General features: G+C 49.5%; 6 protein-coding genes and 1 non-coding gene across 7 annotated transcripts; 4 read left to right on the top strand and 3 right to left on the bottom strand.

The window, feature by feature from the left end:
* The first annotated feature begins 165 nt into the window (after positions 1 to 165).
* BP01DRAFT_418146 (putative ER glycosyl hydrolase) lies at positions 166 to 3876 on the top strand. The gene is made up of 4 exons (XM_025579307.1): positions 166 to 419; positions 491 to 861; positions 934 to 1499; positions 1559 to 3876. The coding sequence occupies exons 1-4, from the start codon at positions 316 to 318 to the stop codon at positions 3764 to 3766; spliced, it is 3249 nt and encodes a 1082-aa protein (XP_025428172.1). The 5' UTR covers positions 166 to 315; the 3' UTR covers positions 3767 to 3876.
* A 243-nt stretch (positions 3877 to 4119) lies between these two features.
* On the top strand, positions 4120 to 5385 carry BP01DRAFT_138606 (gamma-glutamylcyclotransferase family protein). The gene is made up of 2 exons (XM_025570541.1): positions 4120 to 4221; positions 4310 to 5385. Exon 2 carries the CDS (start codon positions 4375 to 4377, stop codon positions 5116 to 5118), a length of 744 nt encoding a protein of 247 aa, XP_025428171.1. The 5' UTR covers positions 4120 to 4221; positions 4310 to 4374; the 3' UTR covers positions 5119 to 5385.
* Positions 5195 to 6534, bottom strand: BP01DRAFT_325884 (adenine phosphoribosyltransferase APT1). Its single transcript, XM_025572869.1, has 2 exons — positions 5870 to 6534; positions 5195 to 5809 (listed from the first exon to the last, which is right to left on the bottom strand). Exons 1-2 carry the CDS (start codon positions 6366 to 6368, stop codon positions 5652 to 5654), a joined length of 657 nt encoding a protein of 218 aa, XP_025428170.1. The 5' UTR covers positions 6369 to 6534; the 3' UTR covers positions 5195 to 5651.
* A 2783-nt stretch (positions 6535 to 9317) lies between these two features.
* On the bottom strand, positions 9318 to 9390 carry BP01DRAFT_t261. Its single transcript has one exon. It is a non-coding gene; the product is annotated as a tRNA-Lys (tRNA).
* A 681-nt stretch (positions 9391 to 10071) lies between these two features.
* On the top strand, positions 10072 to 12040 carry BP01DRAFT_359632 (uncharacterized protein). The gene has a single exon (XM_025575732.1). The coding sequence runs from the start codon at positions 10532 to 10534 to the stop codon at positions 11834 to 11836; it is 1305 nt and encodes a 434-aa protein (XP_025428169.1). The 5' UTR covers positions 10072 to 10531; the 3' UTR covers positions 11837 to 12040.
* A 219-nt stretch (positions 12041 to 12259) lies between these two features.
* On the top strand, positions 12260 to 13450 carry BP01DRAFT_359629 (YjgF-like protein). Its single transcript, XM_025575730.1, has 4 exons — positions 12260 to 12347; positions 12509 to 12522; positions 12618 to 12791; positions 13042 to 13450. Exons 1-4 carry the CDS (start codon positions 12302 to 12304, stop codon positions 13186 to 13188), a joined length of 381 nt encoding a protein of 126 aa, XP_025428168.1. The 5' UTR covers positions 12260 to 12301; the 3' UTR covers positions 13189 to 13450.
* On the bottom strand, positions 13451 to 18365 carry BP01DRAFT_359628 (C2 domain protein). The gene is made up of 5 exons (XM_025575729.1): positions 16023 to 18365; positions 15788 to 15973; positions 15255 to 15723; positions 14614 to 15198; positions 13451 to 14559 (listed from the first exon to the last, which is right to left on the bottom strand). Exons 1-5 carry the CDS (start codon positions 17957 to 17959, stop codon positions 13666 to 13668), a joined length of 4071 nt encoding a protein of 1356 aa, XP_025428167.1. The 5' UTR covers positions 17960 to 18365; the 3' UTR covers positions 13451 to 13665.
* Between the last annotated feature and the right edge of the window lie 25 nt (positions 18366 to 18390).

Below are 18390 nucleotides of genomic sequence, written 5' to 3'. Positions count from 1 at the left end.
CCAAGACCCAAAGGATTAGGGATTAAGAAATTGCGTATAAGGGGTCGAAAAAGGCATATCTGGCCGGAGCGCCAAATGCCGGGGAGATTGAGGCGATCTCACGTGCTGGTCCCGCGGCGAGCTGCCACCACCGGCACCACTGCAACACTACTCTTCCCCCAATTCCCTCGAGAGCTTTTCGCAAAGTAAAGTCTCCTGAGCAAAGGGCACACTATTCCGCTTGCTCCTTTGCGGTCTCAATCTATTTTGCGCTCACATGCTATTGATATCTGACTCGCCAACGCGGTAATGCGCTAGGGATGTTGGCGCTCTCCAATGTCCAACCTCCGTTCCGTATGGGTGCTGATCTGGGCCTTGCTTTTGTCGCTATGGCTTGCTACGGCTCAGGGAATGAGGACCGATCGAGTTAGAGAACTTCGGTACGATTTTGCAAAACAAAGATATCGTCCTGGTGAATTCGCTAACGGCACTCCACGTTACCTATGACTAGTAAGGAGACCGAGCGCATGTTTTATCACGGCTTTGATAACTACATTCGACATGCATTTCCCGAAGATGAGCTCCGTCCCTTGACCTGCCGCCCGTTGGTCCGCGACCGAGACAACCCTGCGCATGCGGAACTCAATGATGTTCTTGGGAACTATTCCCTTACTCTGATCGACAGTCTTTCGTCTCTGGCTATCCTTGCGTCGAGTCCAGAAAATGGAGCAGAGGCCTTAGCTTACTTTCAAAGAGGAGTGGAGGACTTTGTCATGCTTTATGGAGATGGTTCTGATGGTCCTGCAGGCCAGGGCAAGCGGAGTCGAGGATTTGACATGGATAGCAAAGTCCAGGTCTTTGAGACGGTCATCCGAGGGCTGGGTATGTGCCAGTCTCATCCCTTACAGTCAACCAGCGTAGAGCTGCTATCCTGACTAATATCTTTCACTACAGGCGGACTTCTCAGCGCGCATCTTTTTGCTGTGGGTGACCTCCCCATCGTTGGGTATGATCCTCCAGATGAGGAAGTCGCCTTCGCAAAAGCTTGGGATAAAGCATCCTTTCAAGACTGTGGACACGGTATCACTTGGAAGAGCGGGTTTGTATACAATGGCCAACTCTTGCGACTCGCGGTTGATCTAGGCAACCGTTTACTACCTGCATTTTACACAGACACCGGTCTTCCTTACCCGCGGGTCAACCTGAGATACGGAGTCCAACGACAACCATTCTATGCCAATTCGCCGCTCAATGCGGCCCATTCGTGCAACGGATCAAAAACTGAACGCTGTCAGAAAAGCCGCTGGTCATCCTTCCCAGAAACCACAGAGACTTGCAGTGCTGGCGCCGGCAGTCTTGTTTTAGAATTCACCGTCCTAAGCCGGCTTACTGGCGATGGCCGGTACGAGGAGCTTGCTAAGAGGGCCTTTTGGGCCGTATGGACACGAAGAAGTGAAATTGGCTTGATTGGATCTGGTATTGATGCTGAGTCGGGAAGATGGATACACTCGTACACCGGGGTGAGTACTTTTCAAGCATAAGAAAACATTACCCAGCTTGGCTGAACAGATGGTCATAGATCGGTGCAGGAATTGATAGCTTCTTTGAATACGCATTCAAGTCATACGTTTTGCTTTCTTCGGGAGAGCGACCGCCTCATAACACAAGCAGCCCATGGCATCTTTTGGACGATTACTTCCCCCCCTTGGGCGAGCACGAACACTCTGCACAGGCTTTTTTGGACGTTTGGCAAGAGTCTCATGCGTCCATCAAGAGACACTTGTATCGGGGCGATGGACATCAACACCCTCATCTCATCCAAGGCGACATTTTCACGGGTGCGACTCGTGCTTTCTGGATAGATAGTCTCAGCGCCTTTTACCCTGGCTTGCTGACGCTGGCTGGTGAGGTGGATGAGGCAATTGGCATCCATCTTCTGACCACTGCTGTCTGGACGCGGTTTTCTGGCCTGCCTGAAAGATGGAACGTCGCCACAGGAAACATAGAACAGAACTTGGCATGGTACGGTGGTCGTCCGGAATTTGTTGAGTCGACATATTACCTGTACCAGGCAACTAAGGATCCATGGTATCTGCATGTGGGCGAGATGGTCCTCCGTGATCTCAAGCGCCGATGCTGGACTAAGTGCGGATGGGCTGGAATCCAGGACGTTCGCAACGGAGAGCTCAATGATCGAATGGAGAGCTTTTTCTTGGGAGAAACCGCGAAATATATGTTTCTCCTTTACGATTTCGAGCATCCGTTGAATAAAATGGATCAACCGTTTGTGTTTTCTACGGAGGGTCATCCACTGATAATACCCAAGCACAGCACCGCCTCCCGCAGACGCCGGCAGCCACCGTTGAGCGTGAAAAGCAAGGAATCTGTCTGCCAATTGGCCCCCCGTCCACCAACATTGGTGGTTTCATCCACGGCTGCACGTCCTGATCTTTTCCATGCTGCGAACTTAGCTCGCCTGCACCTCATGCCCAGTAGAGGCGTTCCCGAAGGGCCCCTTCTTGAGTATGCTGAGGATCATCCAAGCATATCGATGTCCGATATATCGTCGCCTACGAATTTTACATTTTACCCCTGGACCTTGCCAGCAGAGTTGATACCTTTCAACGGGACCAGTGCTCCCTTAATCTCTCGCCCGACCCTCGATATCTCATTCCCTGCACTCCCCGGGATGGTCATAGGTCCCGGGTCGCTGGAACGAGTTCGGGATGGAATTCTTGTGAAGGCCATCGGAGGTCTGCGGCTGAGCATGGTTCGCGATATACCGGCTCCTGACGCAACCAAAAATCCAAATAAGGTCGAATATCGGGTGCAAGTAATCAATAACGTGCCCCTGGGTAAGGATGAGAAGGTATATCTTTCACGGGAGATCACATTCGATGTGCTTGATCCCACTGATCCTAACTTTACGCGTGTTCGCGACTCTTCCATGGTAGACATTGTTATTGATGTCCTGCCAGAGCTTCTTCGTCGACAGAACGATTCGAATGATGGCTTCGAAGCTGCTGAACCTCAGCAGGCGCGGGGTTCAATTATTCACGACTCAGCTTCGGTTGAGGGCAACATTGGCAGCGTCGACCCGTCGAGTTCCGGTATGAAAACCGTACTATCCTCTTTGGTGAACTCCTTATCTACTCTACTGCGAGACGAAACGCATGCTGAGACGGGTCTTCCCCTTCAAAACTCGCCAATTCTGCGATTGATGATTCCAGCGGCTATTTCGACTGGCCTCGGGTCGGCTCCGTTGCCCGATGTCGAAGATGCCCCAACAGTGTCGGTGGCGGGTGACCTGTCAAAACGGCGCCTCGCCTGGTCCGCCGTCTATTTCGCGGACGAGCTCTGTGATCAGCGTCTTTCAAGGGAGGTCGTTCAGAAACACCAAGTACTTGTGCTTCGGCGTGGCGGTTGCAGTTTCTCGGAAAAGCTGCGCAATATTCCCGCGTATCCGCCGTCACGCCATGCTCTGAAACTTGTGATAGTGGTCTCTCAAACTCCTGAGGAAGAGGAAATGTGGGAGGCGGCGGGCTCGGTGCCGGCCTCGCCGGGGTTGGCTGCTGTGCACGCAGAGCGGCATCTTGTTCGACCACATCTAGACGAAAGCCAGTTTACTGCAGGTGGCCTTCCGCGACGCCATCTACTCAGTATGGTGATGGTGGGTGGCGGCGAGGAAACCTATGCGTTGCTTCGACAGGCGACCGGAGTGGGAATCAAGCGGCGCTATTCAATGCGGTCACAAGGGGTCCCGATCCACAACTTATATATCGTCTAATATATACATTACGTGTTCGAGAATGACCCTCGCTTGAGGCCCAGGCATCTGCCGTTATATGTACATACCTGGATATATTGTAGATGTCAACAGAGAATGGAAAAAACGAGAATGTATATGTAGATATACCTGACAAAGCTAGGTATATGATGACCAATACAGAGTAGTTAACTACTTTGTACTATTACCACGCATGTAACTTGGTGTTTTGGACGCTAAAAACTTAGCCTGATCGTAGGTAAAGCGCAAATCCAGTCACCTTCCGGCAATCGGGCCGAACCCCACAGTTCTCTAGCAAAGCCCTCCCGAGTCCAGCCCCCTCGCCGTCCTCCTCCTAAGGAGAGGAGGGTCTTGCGCTTTCTGCCTCCGAGCATCGGACCTAGTTACAGCTCATGGCAGTACTAGTTTCATTGTACAGTACCGACACTCTTTGAGACTTATCCTTTCATTTACCAGTAATCACTCACTCCGCATTGCATTGATCTCTCATTGTTGTCTACATTTTTTTTCTTTTGTTCTTATATTTTTCTTTTTTCTTTGCAGATATACAAGTTCTGCATACACAAAATACATCACAAAATACATCACAAACAGGAGAACAAACAGATATGCATTTCCACGAACCTCCCACCAGGGAGTACTCCTTCATCCCGATCAATATCAATACCGCGAGCACGACCGTAACCACCACAAACTCGGCTGAAGAGCAATCCTGGTATCAATCGCAACGACCACTGTACCTCGCCTACGGGTCCAACCTCTCCCCCTCACAAATGTCCACCCGGTGCATCCACAATCCCACCTCGTCGGTGCCTCTCGCCATTGCCCGCCTTCCCCACTGGCGCTGGCTCATCTGCGAGCAGGGCTATGCGAATGTTCTGCCGCCACCGAACCTGCGCGTCGGACCACAGACGGAGGTACGAGACGATAAGGTGCCTGTCGCAGGGACGGAGGATGCGGTGTACGGGGTGCTGTATGCGATGGATGAGAGGGATGAAAGGCTGCTGGATGGGTTCGAGGGGGTGGATAGGGATGCGCCGGCTGCGGCGCCTAGTGGCAGGGAGGACAACGTGACGGCGGTGCCGCCGCAGAGCGTCAGGCCGCAGGAGCAGGGGCAGGGAGATTACAATAAGTGGGTGGTAGAGGCGGAGGTTGTGCAGTGGTTGGAAAATAAGGTCGGTGCCAGCACTGTACAGGTGTTGGTGTATGTGGATGAATTGAGGGTTAATTTGGGTCCGCCTAAGGAGGAATACATTCCACGGATGAATCGCGCCATTCGAGAGTCGGTCGCTCTGGGACTCCCGGAAAGGTGGGCAGAGGAGGTTATGAGGCCATCTATCCCTCGCGACTGAGTGGGTTTATCGGACGGGGCATTCGCTACGACCAATGGGCGAAATATGCTTGTTTACGAAGGCATTAACTAGCGATATACTTGATTTTGTCGTCAATGGTATAGTATTTTCATCAGTCTATAATTTCAGAGAAAGCGCAGCTCTGTTCGTAACCCGCAGGACAATCATCTTCATATTTGTGGGATTTCGCTCCAATGAGCTAGAAGATACCAACCTAAAATTTCAGGTCGGGTCCGAGGACGAGTGGCTTTACGTCCCAACAGGTAGCCGACGAGGTCAGATCATCGGTCGGGGAGTAAGCAGCCAGAAGTCAGCAACGCAGCAAAGCCACAATTGCCATCTACTGATTGCACGATAAAGCACGGCATTAGATTACCGTAGTCTGGTCAATCCGCCCAGGCGAATCACTTCCGGGGAATGAGCTTATTTTTCTGACTTTGCGTACCTTTGACAACGAATCGAACAGAGGGGTAACACAGTGCGGAATGTCTTTGCTTTTCATTATAATTTCTTTTTTTGCCTTTTTGGTGAACTCAGAGGACCTTCTCCTCCTGGCCAGTCAGAAGGGTATGAACGGGGGCGGACAGCTTGTCCCGTCCCTTGAGGAACTCGAGTTCAAGAATGAAAACGAAAGCCATGAGATCACCGCCCATCTTCTTGATCAGCTCCCCAGCCGCGAACGCCGAACCACCTAGGTTTACGTCAGCTTTGCTTGCCTTGATTATCAAGATCAAAGGATAGACACTCATACCGGTGGCTATGATATCATCCACCACCACGACCTTCTGACCAGGCTTGATGGCATCAGACTGCATCTGAAAGAAGTCCTCGCCATACTCCTTCTGGTAGCCCTGAGTCTCGCAGGGACCGGGAAGCTTGCCTTGCTTGCGGACGGGGACGAAGCTAGCGCCCAGTCTCAAAGCCAAGCTAGGACCAAACAAAAAGCCACGGGCTTCCAAACCAACAATGACATCGGGTTTCTGGTTGCCGTTGCTCTCGAGTATGTGGAGCTCGAGGCAGCGCAAGAGAGCCTCGTGCAGGGTAGGATTGGCAAAGATCGGGAGGATATCTTCGAAGAGAATGCCAGGCAACGGGAAGTCGGGAAATTGACGCAAAGCACCACGCAGGCTTACTTTAAGATTGGCGAGTTCGGTGGCGCGGGCGGGATTGGAGGCGGACTGTCCGGCGATTTGGGCGGCGGTGGTGGCATGGGGATCCTGGAGAGGAGGGGTAGAAGTGGATTGAGACATGGTGAAAAGGAAGGGAGAAAAGAAGGAGGAAGAAGAGGAAGAGAGGAAGGAGGGGAGGAGGGGGAAGAAAATGAGGGGGAGGGAAAGAAAGAGTAGGAATAGACTAAAGAGATAAGAGGGGAGAGGAGGACAAGGAAGCGTGTAGTTAGTGAGGGGTGATGGAAAGGATCGAAAAAAAGGAAAAAAAGACCAAAAGAAGAAAAGATATCAATATGTGATAAGCAGCGAGGGGAAAACCAGGAGGGCAAGAAAAATTAATTGGTGGTATTGAGCTGTAGGGAAAGTGTAATCATCCGGTCACACCTCTTTCTTCATCAGCCATTGCAGGTACAATCATCGTGGTACGGGACATGTATGGGTAAGTATCATTCCTATTAATCCCCTTTTTCCTTAACCTCTAACTACCTCCCGGGTACGAAGTGCTGTCACTACTCGTTAGACTAAAGTAATACTAGCTGATGCAGAGAGCTTATACCCCTCCAGCTGATGTGGTGCCAATGGAAGAAAAGTGCAAAGAGAAAGATGATCTAACGAATCGGACAGCGAACCGGCACGACAGCGAACCGTCGTTTTCCTATATAACTACCACTATGAAAATCACAACTCCATCATTTTAGTTAGAATAGATAAATCAAATAAGATATACAGTTCTTTATATAGAAATATCATAAATCACAGATAAAACTATAATAATACATATCTTAAATATTAGATTTACAGATATTTCAGATATATTATACTTTAAATACACTGTCAAGAGTCAAGCAAAGCTATATAAATCAAGAGATAATACTATATTTTATACTATATTCTAAGATAATATAGCTGAAATCCTCTTTATAATATACCTTATCTAGCTTTATATCTCATAATTCTCCATATTACTTTTACTAATATCTTGTAGTTGAAAATATCATAGAGTTGCCATTTTTATATAGTGGTAGTTATATAGGGGAACGACGATTCGGTGTCGCGCCGGTTGGGTGTCCGATTACGTTACGATGAGTCTTTCTTATTCTATATGTGCATAATCGCAGTTTCTTATGATCTTTTACTTTTTCCTTATCCGAGCAAGAACCACGGACAGAGATAGCTATATGGATGGCTAGTGTGTGTGACAAATCATCATGGCCAACTACATTGTGATCCCAGCAAATCCGATCAATCGGATGGCTATATTGGTGACCAATATGTGTTTCCGGTGGATTATAACCATGCTGTGCTGCATTCGGATCTTTTTCTCATCTCAAATCCATTGGGTTACTTGTTATATCACATTTTCTTGGTCAAATAGCCACGGCCGAGACTTTCTTGCTACTCGTGCATAGGAAAGAAAAAGAAGGACAACCTAATCCCAGATCATCCCATGTTTTCGCCAATCAGAGTAGCACGTGAAGGTGTTCGACGATCACAATGGATCATAGCCATGGGCTTCGAAGGCGTACAGAAGATAGAATTCAATCTATCTACTCCGTACACCGCCGCTTTTTCACTGGCTTTGCCCTCTAGCCCATTCTGGCCAAGGATACCAAATGGTGTGTCAGGCTGGCGACTTATCCAAGGCCATACATATGGACCCCATGGTCAATTACCTCAAGTGGCTGCTGGACCTGCAGCGGAAGCGCAATGCTGCCTAGCCGTGCGCTGGTCGCCTAGTCTGTCAGTCTGCATACTATTACTATGAGACTATGGGTAAATACAGTACTGCGGAGTAGTTTACTGGGCTTACTGTCCACTCTTGTCGTTCGGAAAATCCGCCATGAAGAAAGAACCTCCATCTATTGTTGTGCCTGAATGTTTTTCTTTTTCCCTGCGGGTTGCTGATGATCTTCTTGTTGACTATACATATACTACCCGGGTAAATTCATGGAGAACAGGCACCTAGACCATCTCTAGCTTTGACAATCTGTGCTTCGCGCCCAGTTATCCCACATTAGTTATATAATCGCACAGATACCGCCAGTCACCTACTGTATGTCCCACCAGGGTCAACATGAAGAACAAGTAGACTTTTGTTGTTTCTCTCTGCATCGCGTCGTGACTGTTGCAGGTTTCCTGTACCTAATTCACGCTACTGTGCAACATGCTTCGCCATCACTACAAGCCCCGGTACCACTATACATCTTGGTCAGAGCTTCCTGGTACTCCTCTGCCTTCAAATTGGTTCCCTGGCTCCACCCCTTCATCTTTCCGCGGCAGCGGATATGTGGCGGAGTCCAGTCTGGTAGAGAGTGATGTCTGGACCCTGCGGAGTGCCGACCATGCTGCAGCTTATAGCCTTATACTTGAATGTTCGGAATGACATACTAGGAACCTGGACCAGGCCTAATATTTCGGACTTCAGACTCAATCATAGCTAGACCGGGTTTAGCATCACCAGACATCGCCAGACGTGCGATGTGCGTATGTGTGTAGTCTTCAAGTCCGATGACGTTATCTCATATTGATTTGGTGACTAGCCTGGGCTTTTTGGCCTTTTATTTTTTTTTATCTCCCCGCGAGAGCCCATGCAGCCGAAGCCAAGATGTGTTGACACTCGAAACCAAACCGTGTTTACTGCTGAGAGATGTACTCCGTAGCATTTTCGGAGTGACCCATGAGCCCTTCCCATGCATACCAAGTGATTGCCAGGACCGTGCCAGTTTGGAGCTACATCGACGGACGGCGGCCTCGTGGCTGCACTGGCTGCATAGTATTAACGCACGGCGACCACGCTATGTGCGCACGCCGCACGGATGGTCTTGCCCCATCCTACCTTCCCATCGATCACACCATTGGCATATGTGATGGTGGCATGCATGAAATGCATGATCAGGGGTGGTGCGAGATATCCTGCCATTGGCATGACCGGTTCCATATCACGTAAAATGTTGAGGGTCTAGATGGCTTCCGCGCGAGGAAGGAGGTATAAAAAACGTTTCATCCTGGGCAAAAGGTGGATGAAAGAAGAGCCGAACGCGGGGGTTGAACCCGCAACCTTGAGATTAAGAGTCTCACGCTCTGCCGATTGAGCTAGCCCGGCCGTTGTTGTTTGAGCTGCCATTAAATTAGTCTCATATCCATCAGTAAAGCCTAGAATAATTCTCTATCAGTCCTAATCAATTCGTGTACCACGTAATACTGTATCAATCGAAGGCTGCTCTGATACCGTGAATTTTCAGAATAGTCCTCTCACCATCCTTGCTGACTTGTCTCGAAGTAGCTAGTTCACTAGTGAGTGTCGTATTATCTAACGATACTAAAACAGTAATAATTCATAACACCCCTCCAGTGATTAGGCCAGCCATGTCAACCGGTAGTCTGCAGCTTTACATCTTCCCCTCTCACTGGCAGTCCCACTGGAAGGAATAGCAGCGTATGCAATGGCACGCCAAAACAAAATTTCGGAGGAATGGCACACTCCATGCTAGTAGTGCCCAGTGCTCACTAACTGGTTACCAACAGTGAAGCTACTTATTGAACCGGGTGTCGATGGGGCCATCCATCATGTGACAGCCGCACAGACCAACTCGCTTAGCTTCTGCTCATTTAAAGGAAAGCTAGAAACGCCGCGAAGATTTCCTTCTTCCGCCCCTTCCAAGAATTCCCTCGATGATCAGACTCCGCACTTCTGCTCGCAGCAGAAGTGCTAGGCTGGATTACCAAATGTGCTGTCTTCCGTGTAAATCCAGACTTCATGCATGAAATGTCACCTGCACCCATCGATTTTCAGCCGCAGCTGGAGCTCCAGCTGCACATTTTGGCTAGAGCCTTTGAAGCTCTTCTACTGACTACTCAGCAACTCAGCTGCAAAGAGAAAGGATTGCAGCAGAGGCTGAAATATGCCTCAGAAGAGGTAAATACCATTATCCCCGCCCAGTCCTCTCACTTCCCCTGCATTCCCAAATGTCCATTCCCAAATGTCTCAAAGGACGAGAAAATTCGATTAGCTCTAGATCAGGAGTCGCATTTGCGGCGGTGACGGATATATCATGTATTATCTGATGAGACCTCTCCCCCCTTTTTGCTACTTCCCACACTTCGGAAGTGCACATGCTGATATCCTCGATTAGTTCACCAAGTTAGCAGACAAAGTCCCTGGCGGTCTAGACGGCCACACCAAAATCGTTTCCGAGAAGATCGCTGGTCGCTTTGCTGAATATCAAAACCACGCGAAGCAACATATGAGCCTGTCAGACGTAGTAAAGTCGCTTGCCGAGTCCGGCAACGTAGGAGATGTGGCTCTCGCCTCCATTAGGGAGGGGCTGACATCCTATCATTCTATCATACATCCTCACGATGATAAACAGCTACCTGACCTCAACCCATGTCTTGTTGCCACGAGAGCGGGAATTCCGCGCACCCTAGAGAAAGACTTCACTATCAAGGGGACGCAGGGGAGTCTGCGTTGCCCGTTTGCGAAGCCTAACAATAAACCATCTGAAAACGGAATGTCCAACGGAGTCGAGTTTGCCTCTCAGAATAACAATGGGGACACTTGCGGTCATACGGACCTAGACCCGATCAGAGCTGAGCAAAATGATAGACGGTCAAGCCGCGCGCCCTCGACCCGCTCGTCGAATACACGCTGTCCTGTTTCGCGATGTCCCATTAGGTATCTAGACCAGCATAGCCCGGAGGAAATCGCCGATTATGTCGAAAGACACAAGCATGAAATTCCTCGAAGTCATGCTATCTGTGTCCAACGGTATCAACGAGACTCGGAGACCATGCGGCATCTAGATGCAAAGTATGGTAATCTGATCAGCATGATCCAAGGCCTATCCGTCAAACATCGAGCCTTCCTCCCAGGTACCAACAAGCACGGCGCGCCACCGTCAAGCTCGTCTGTTGAACGAGTAGAGAAATGGGCAGAAGAAGTAGGCTTGAAGTCGGACATGCACCGGCCCATCAAGGAAGAAGAAGGCGCAGTTGAGCAGGAAGATGACGAGCGAAAAGGGCATTTCGACCGTCCTCTGCGTGAGGTGCGTCTGGGCGAATCTCCAAGCAGGCCTTGGGGTATTCCTGTCCCAGTAACGCCGATGCCTGCTACCACTTCTGCACCTCAATCTCCAGCAGCACCTATTACTGCTTCCCTCGATTCAAAAGCCAATCCTTTGTCTCAAACGCCAGCAGTCAACATATCCCTCAACGCACCTAGGGCTGACTTAGTGCCCGAGAATCACGCCTTGCCCCCGAAAACTGGACGTTGCCCATTTGGTCACGGTACGCCTTCTGGTGACAAGCAGAACAAACCTCCCGCAGTGCCGCAGGAAGCGGAGACGAACCGAAATCCTGATGATGTGAGTCATATGGAAGACACAGCCAGAGCAGACGGTGAGAATCCGCCCGACACAGACAATTTTACACCACAGCCGGCCATGAATAGTGTGGTCTTCAATGGCCCGGTGTTCTTCGGGTTCTCAGCAGAGCAGACAGCCCTATTCCTGCAGCAGTTGGGTAGTCGAGGGCATTTTGATGAAGGGTGATCAATACTCTATAAGTATTACAGATTTGATGCTGCGCTTCCACCTCCTATCTCTTTCTGGCGCCTTTGTTTCAGCGCAATTTGATCGCCTGATAATGATGCCATGACATCCCATTTATGAATTTCTGCATTGTACATACATGACATATATTATGTATATTTCCCCTAGCCCAGCGAGCAAATTCTATAGTGTCTTAATATACCGTGTACGATGGTATAACCGAGTTCGTCCTAGTTCTAGTTAACGTAGCCTTTTAGTCAGTAGATTTTCCCGATGTCGGGCGGACAAGCCAAGCCCGTTTGCCGCGGGATCCCCGCCATTATCTGTCACTCTCTCCCTTCAATGTTTCCCTCATTAGCTCGTCCCCTGTTCGCCCGTCTGGCTTTCCCCTCTTCATTTTCTCTTCGACCTCTTCGTCGCCCCTTGCTATTATCCTCTCCTTTGAAACCGTTTCAACATATCACCATGTCTACCGGTCTTGACATTGTTCACACCGCTGGTGCTGCCCAGCGTAAGTGCTGTTTACCCCGCCATTTCCCAGGCAGACAGCCAGACAATTGAGAATCGAATCATTCACAAAACACCCCGATTTTGATTGTTCCTCTTGTCATATGTCACTATATCACCTTTACTAGGAAAGCATGCTAACTACTTCCTTGCCTGTTGCTACAGCCGTCGGCCCCTACGTATGTCCCGCTCGCTCCCCTCCTTTCCCGCGCAAGCAATGCAAGCGATCTGAACCCATTGACTCACAACAACACCATACATGCTATCAATACAGTCTCAGGCCATCAAGGTCAACGGCCAGATCTTCCTCTCCGGCCAGATCCCCCTGACCAAGGATGGTGTACTTATTGAGGGTACTATTGGCGAGAAGACCCGCCTCTGCTGCGAGAACATCAAGGCTGTCGTTGAGGCGGCCGGCTCCAGCGTGGAGAAGATCTTCAAGGTCACGGTAGGTTTTCCTTCCCAGTTTCTTTCTTTCTTTTCTTTATGCTGTTGTTATTGTTCCCTTCTGTCATCTCGTGTATTCATTCTTCGGAGGAATGGGAGGGACTGGGATGGGTGGGTGTTCAACACAGCGACTGGAATTGGGATACTTGAAAGCGTGGTTGAGTGTGGTTACAGAACGCCCATGAAGGAAGAATGACCTGAAGGCTGACTGCATAACACACCCGCTTTGTCGGGATTGTGGCTCATTTTAGGTCCTCCTCGCCGATATGGCCGACTTCGATGAGATGAATCAGGAATACGGCAAGTTCTTCGCCCATAAGCCCGCTCGCTCCTGTTTCGCTGTGAAGCAATTGCCCAAAGGTGTGCCCGTCGAGATTGAGTGCATTGCCTTGGCTTGAATTATGTGACTCTCACAGCGCTGTGTACAATTGGGATAGATTGTACATACATGCATGTGAACGGAACTCGGCCTAAAAGAATGACCGTATCACGCGACCTGCTTGTATATCTATGTTGTATCTTTAGATGAGTGCGGTGTTCGACTGAGCCTATTCATTCAATGCAGTCGACGAACTCTTCGTGACTCCGAGCTTTAATGCGACTGTAGTTAACTATCATTGCACTATGTCATGACATGGCTAATGCCCAGAGATCACGCCTGAACCTTGGGTCCACGGCTCCGCGAAATGCAATTCATACCAAATAAATAAGGCGCATTTAAGATCAAACTAGTGGTGGGAATCATGTCAATATACGCAAAGTTGGCAACAACGGACAGAATGGGTTATATCCCAGAGCACAAAAAGAAAGATAAAAAAACAAAAGAACCATCGAATCGAATGCGCGCAATTCACCCAGTGGCCGCTTGCAAACACTCATCGACGTCCAAGCATGCCCGTCATCTTGGCCCCGACCCCGGCCATCAGGCTTTGCTTTACGATGGCGTCTGCCGCCGCGGCTGCTGCTAGTCGCTCCTTCTGGCGACTTCGATCGCGTAGATAGCCTGCAGCTTCAGGACGCATGCGCAGGATACGCAGGATCATATCGTCGTTTGGCTCCGCTTGAGCTTCGCGCCATTTTTCCTCTTTCAACTTTCGCATTGTCCCGAGATTGCGCGAGAGCATGATACTCTTGGCACGACGAGCAGCCGGGAGGCCCAGCATACTGCCAGGCCCGGAAGCGCCTAGATGAGGAGGCGCCGAAACACGGTTTTTGTTGGCCTGCTGGCGCGAAATTGTCGCAGAGGCCATCCGTTCTGAGGTGCGTATCAGGCTCTCGGTGGGTTCAAAATAGAAGAAGTTCAGCGTCTGAATCTCATGGTATTTGGGCGACTTGAGGATATCCATTGACACGCCGTGGGCTTCCCCAGTCTCCTCATCCACCGCGTGGAAGAAATTCAGTAGAAGCACGAGCCAGCGTGCGACAATATCAACCTCTTGCATTGTTAGAGGTTTCTGGTGAGAGGGCTTATCTGACAAAGGGGGTACTAGCAAACTCTCAATGGTAGCGAGGACTTCTTTCCACAGTCGTGCCATCACCATCTTCATAGCTTCTGAAGTAAGAGTCTTGTTCATGATAGCGAAATTATCGTTAAAGTAGTCAAATAAGGGCGTCAACGCATTCTCCACATCTGCACTGGACGGGGTGGCGGTACTCGACTGAGCACGATTCCGGTTGAGAAAGTTAGAGACACTGGATATACTGAGCCCTCGTGATAAAAGGGATTTGAGCGTCCGGCGCGACAAACAATGACTGATATATGCTGATAGCTACGAAAGAGACATCAATGGAGTGTTCTGCAGCATGGGACGTGCTTTACTCACCTTTTCCGTGATTTTCCGTGTCATATCCCTCTCTGTCCGCTTCAAGGTTCGGAAGGCTTTGCCAAAGTAAAATTGAATGTCATCGCGCTCTCCTTCCATACTCACACGGAGTAACAGTCTGCCTTGGGTATCAAGATCCAACCAATATTCTCTTGGGAGGAAGTCACTGAAATGCACAGGATCAAGCTTGATTGACGTTCGTCCCACGTAGTCGTGATCACCCACTGCATCCCAATCCCAGATAGTAGCAATGATGTTTAGAGGACCCTGCGTTGTGATGTCGACCGCGTCATCCCACCGTGGATTCAGATTGTTATAAATGATGCGAGTCTTCGCAATGCGCTTCTGATACTCATCAGCCAGCACCACGTAAGGGTCACTACCGCCATTCATGTCACAGGCTTTCAGATCTTCCGCCTCCACTACCTTGATGGTGAAGACATAAGTCGTTGACTTGCGAATCTTTTGTAATTGAGGTGCTGCATGTCTTGCTATAACTTCTGCACAACCGTCCACATTGATTTCCTGTTCAAGCTTGTCAAGTTGAGAAAGTGCATATTCAATATTGTTGAGTTTGACTAAAGACTATCGTAGATCATAGGATTAGTTGCGCCCAGACAAGAACTTTAGGAGAAACCAACCTCGGGGAAGAATTGAAAGGGCTCAATCTTCTCTTTACTTGTCCATGCTTCTTTAGCAAGCTGCATTAGTTTCTCCTGAGCCGTCTGGTTCATAGCGGCCTCTTGATCTGGAGAAAGACGATCCATTTCCCTCGCGAACATCTGCTCCAAAGATTCGCAGTATCTTGCAACACCGCTGCCGATCGACTTGGAGAGAGCCGTCATAAATTTGGCGTACTGCAAGTCGTCGTCCCATTCCAGTTGTACCATCTGTTCCACAACCTGATTGAAAGACCGGAAAATGTCAATCACAGACACACTGTGTCTGTATTCTTCAGGTATCTCATCCGCCGAGCCATCAACTCGGACGTTGAAGGAATCCTGTTTCACTGCCTGCTCCACCCAGTCCATGACCTTCTGTTCTGTCAGGCGAATCCACCGCCAGACAAAATTCTCCATCAGTCCCTCCACATGGAACGGAAATGATACGCTATAGATTGCAATCAGCACCCGAAGTAACCGTCTAAGATCAATGAAGCTGTCGGGGGACTTACTCAGGCAATGCCTCGACAAAAAGCCCACGAACATCTGCCAGTCTACGGTAGAGATCAAATCCATCCTGTATGTCAGTCGCTTCCCCTCGCACCTTCTCCAATTCGATTATCCGGGCTACCATCTCATGAGCATCTTCCGCAAATATTGGGAGTACGTTGGAGAGTAGAATAAGATAAGGATTAACCCTAGTTTCTCATCAGTATGAAAGTTCACGTTGGTGATGGCATCGCATACCCCATAATTTCTGGATTGTTGCGATATCGCTTTCGAATTTTCTGCGCAAGTTTTGTAATGGCATCGCACAACTGGATCACATGGTCTATTTCCCATTCTTCTGGCTGCACCGGAATAAGCTGACCCAAAAGCTCTTGATATTTCTCAGAGGCTTTTTGCGCCAGCCCGTCCTGCACGTACGAGCGAAAGCGATCGATGTCTTCCAAGTCCTCGGTATAGCTGGGGTCCAACTGAATGTGAGTTTCCAATATGAACATGACCGGACCGATCGGGCGTGGTTTAGTCTCATAGCAGTCCATCATCACGTCATAGAGTTCTCTCAGAAGCGCCTCATGAAGGGATGATAGTATCTGCTGCATCAATAGAAGGTCGTGAATGGTCCACTTCTTACGGTCAAACAAGACTGAAGCCACGAAGCTGCTGCGCTTTCTGCCATCTGAGTTCGGCGCTTCCTTGACAAATGTAAATGCTAAATCGAGCGTGTCAAGGTCGATCTCATTATCGACAAATTTCGACCGCACAACATCCAGAAAGAGGACCATCCGTGAAACGGCAGGAACACGCCAACGAAGACAAATCTCATTCAAAAGCTCGGTTGATTGCTTAGACAACAACTTCATGAGAGATGCTTCCGATGTAGCCTGGGAGGCCTCAAGTTCGCGGTCCCTCAGGTCGTGACCAAGGGTTTGAGCTAGTATGAACCGGTACATTGACCGGGGATCCTGAGGTATATATGTATATGTATCAGATTCTTCGGCTCCGTTCAGACCATCGTCTGCCAGAGACAATGAGCTCAGATCCACAGGCTGATCTAAAATATATGATGATGGTCGTTCAGAAATTGTTCTCGAAAGCTCTCCAATTGAATCCCGATCCGTAGCGCTCGGACTGAATTGTGGAAGGGCATCTCCTGGGGCGCTCTTGGCAAATTCTGGATTTGATTGCACAATAGCAAGCATCATCTGGGATAGATCCGGACCTTCATTCTTCTTCCACAGCTCGTATGCTTCTTCATTCTCGAAGTCTTCCCGGGACAATGTTTTTCGAGTTTTCAAAGTTAGATGAGCTTGGTAGGTCTTCAAATCTCGCAGGGCAGCCTGTCCCGTCCAGACCGCTCGATTATTATTGATATCGGCTTGCGCCTGGCTCTGGCTCACATCGAAGATTTTTGCAACATGCTGCACGAGAGTCATGTCCTTGATATCGTAGCTTAACGGGGCTATAACTTCTACGCTGGAGGTGCCATTTGTTTGCACAAGATCCTGATCCTGAGACAGCAGTTTGTTCTCTAGAACCGACAGTCGATTGGCCAGTTCGGGCCGTTCTTTGGCCCAGTCGTGGTCCTTTAGAATAAGTGCAAACAAACGGACAAATAGAGCCACGTGTCTGTCCACCATGAATCTCCAGTGATCATCATCGGGTTCCTTTCCTTTGCTCAATTCCTTGGTCGCGTTTGAATAGAAGATGAGGACAAGGTCTTCGGCCCGCCGATCCTTTTCCATACGCTTCTTGAATGACTGGTCCTTCAGGGTATTGAGAAAAGCAGCAAAGGTCCTCACGACCAGCGGATCTTGGTACTCTTTCCGCTTCTCTTTTCCAATCAAGACCCCAGTCAGCCTTTTCTCCAACTCCGAGATGAATCCATGTGGGATGCGAGTGCTCTTCGAATCTCGCACGAGCGAGAAATCGCTCATCAAGTCGTGGAAGGAGGTTGAAGCTCTCTTCGGCCGTTGCGGGGCTGGAGCAGTTTGGACTCTGCGCAACCGTGGTTGGAGAAGATAGGCCAAGTAAGCGACCCGAAGCGCATATGTGTAGGCTGTGGAGGAGTTCACAGGTCTCCTGCGAGACCCCGAAGATGTACGCGAGTGGCGAGCTTCATTCTGAATGCTGTTGATCCGTCGGTTGAGCCCTCGGGACTGGGTAGATGCTGTTGACATGGGAAGGACAGGCGGTGTCGTTGCTCGCGGTCGGTAGATAACTCCTTTTTATCCTAAAGGTGCTCAAAATAGATACTGCAGTCTCTGAGGATTGAGTAGAAGAGGGCATGGGATTGAATAGCTCTGCAATCAAACCAGCAGCAGTATGGCCCTGAGAGTAAGGAGTGGTAGTGGAGATGATTGCTGCCTCGCAAGGGTGACTTTCCGGTGAATTCTCCTGAGGCGTAGATTCAGTAACAGAGGAACCTGGTAACGAGACACTATTTGCTTTATGAGAGGCAAGGGCAACAAACTGAGATAATTAGAGGTCGAGCGGCTACAAAGAAAGAAAGGTAAGGAAAGGCTTTGGGGTGTTGGAGAGGGAGAGGAAGAAGTGGTGTGTTATTGTTGCGGTGGTTCACAGGTGGTGTATTAACTAATTAGTAGTGGTG

Source organism: Aspergillus saccharolyticus (assembly GCF_003184585.1).
Source record: "Aspergillus saccharolyticus JOP 1030-1 unplaced genomic scaffold BP01scaffold_37, whole genome shotgun sequence".
Lineage (NCBI taxonomy): Eukaryota > Fungi > Ascomycota > Eurotiomycetes > Eurotiales > Aspergillaceae > Aspergillus > Aspergillus saccharolyticus.
The sequence above is the reverse complement of the archived record's forward strand: the minus strand, read 5'-3'. Positions and strand labels throughout refer to the sequence as shown.

Coding starts and splice junctions, on each gene's coding strand:
- BP01DRAFT_418146 (XM_025579307.1), top strand. CDS start 316: ATGTCCAACCTCCGTTCCGTATGGGTGCTGATCTGGGCCTTGCTTTTG. Junction 420..490: donor GATCGAGTTAGAGAACTTCG/GTACGATTTTGC, acceptor ACCTATGACTAG/TAAGGAGACCGAGCGCATGT. Junction 862..933: donor GACGGTCATCCGAGGGCTGG/GTATGTGCCAGT, acceptor CTTTCACTACAG/GCGGACTTCTCAGCGCGCAT.
- BP01DRAFT_138606 (XM_025570541.1), top strand. CDS start 4,375: ATGCATTTCCACGAACCTCCCACCAGGGAGTACTCCTTCATCCCGATC.
- BP01DRAFT_325884 (XM_025572869.1), bottom strand. CDS start 6,368: ATGTCTCAATCCACTTCTACCCCTCCTCTCCAGGATCCCCATGCCACC. Junction 5,810..5,869: donor GGATGATATCATAGCCACCG/GTATGAGTGTCT, acceptor ACGTAAACCTAG/GTGGTTCGGCGTTCGCGGCT.
- BP01DRAFT_359632 (XM_025575732.1), top strand. CDS start 10,532: ATGAGCCTGTCAGACGTAGTAAAGTCGCTTGCCGAGTCCGGCAACGTA.
- BP01DRAFT_359629 (XM_025575730.1), top strand. CDS start 12,302: ATGTCTACCGGTCTTGACATTGTTCACACCGCTGGTGCTGCCCAGC. Junction 12,792..13,041: donor AGAAGATCTTCAAGGTCACG/GTAGGTTTTCCT, acceptor GGCTCATTTTAG/GTCCTCCTCGCCGATATGGC.
- BP01DRAFT_359628 (XM_025575729.1), bottom strand. CDS start 17,959: ATGTCAACAGCATCTACCCAGTCCCGAGGGCTCAACCGACGGATCAAC. Junction 15,724..15,787: donor TTTGTCGAGGCATTGCCTGA/GTAAGTCCCCCG, acceptor TGCAATCTATAG/CGTATCATTTCCGTTCCATG. Junction 14,560..14,613: donor CACGGAAAATCACGGAAAAG/GTGAGTAAAGCA, acceptor TCTCTTTCGTAG/CTATCAGCATATATCAGTCA.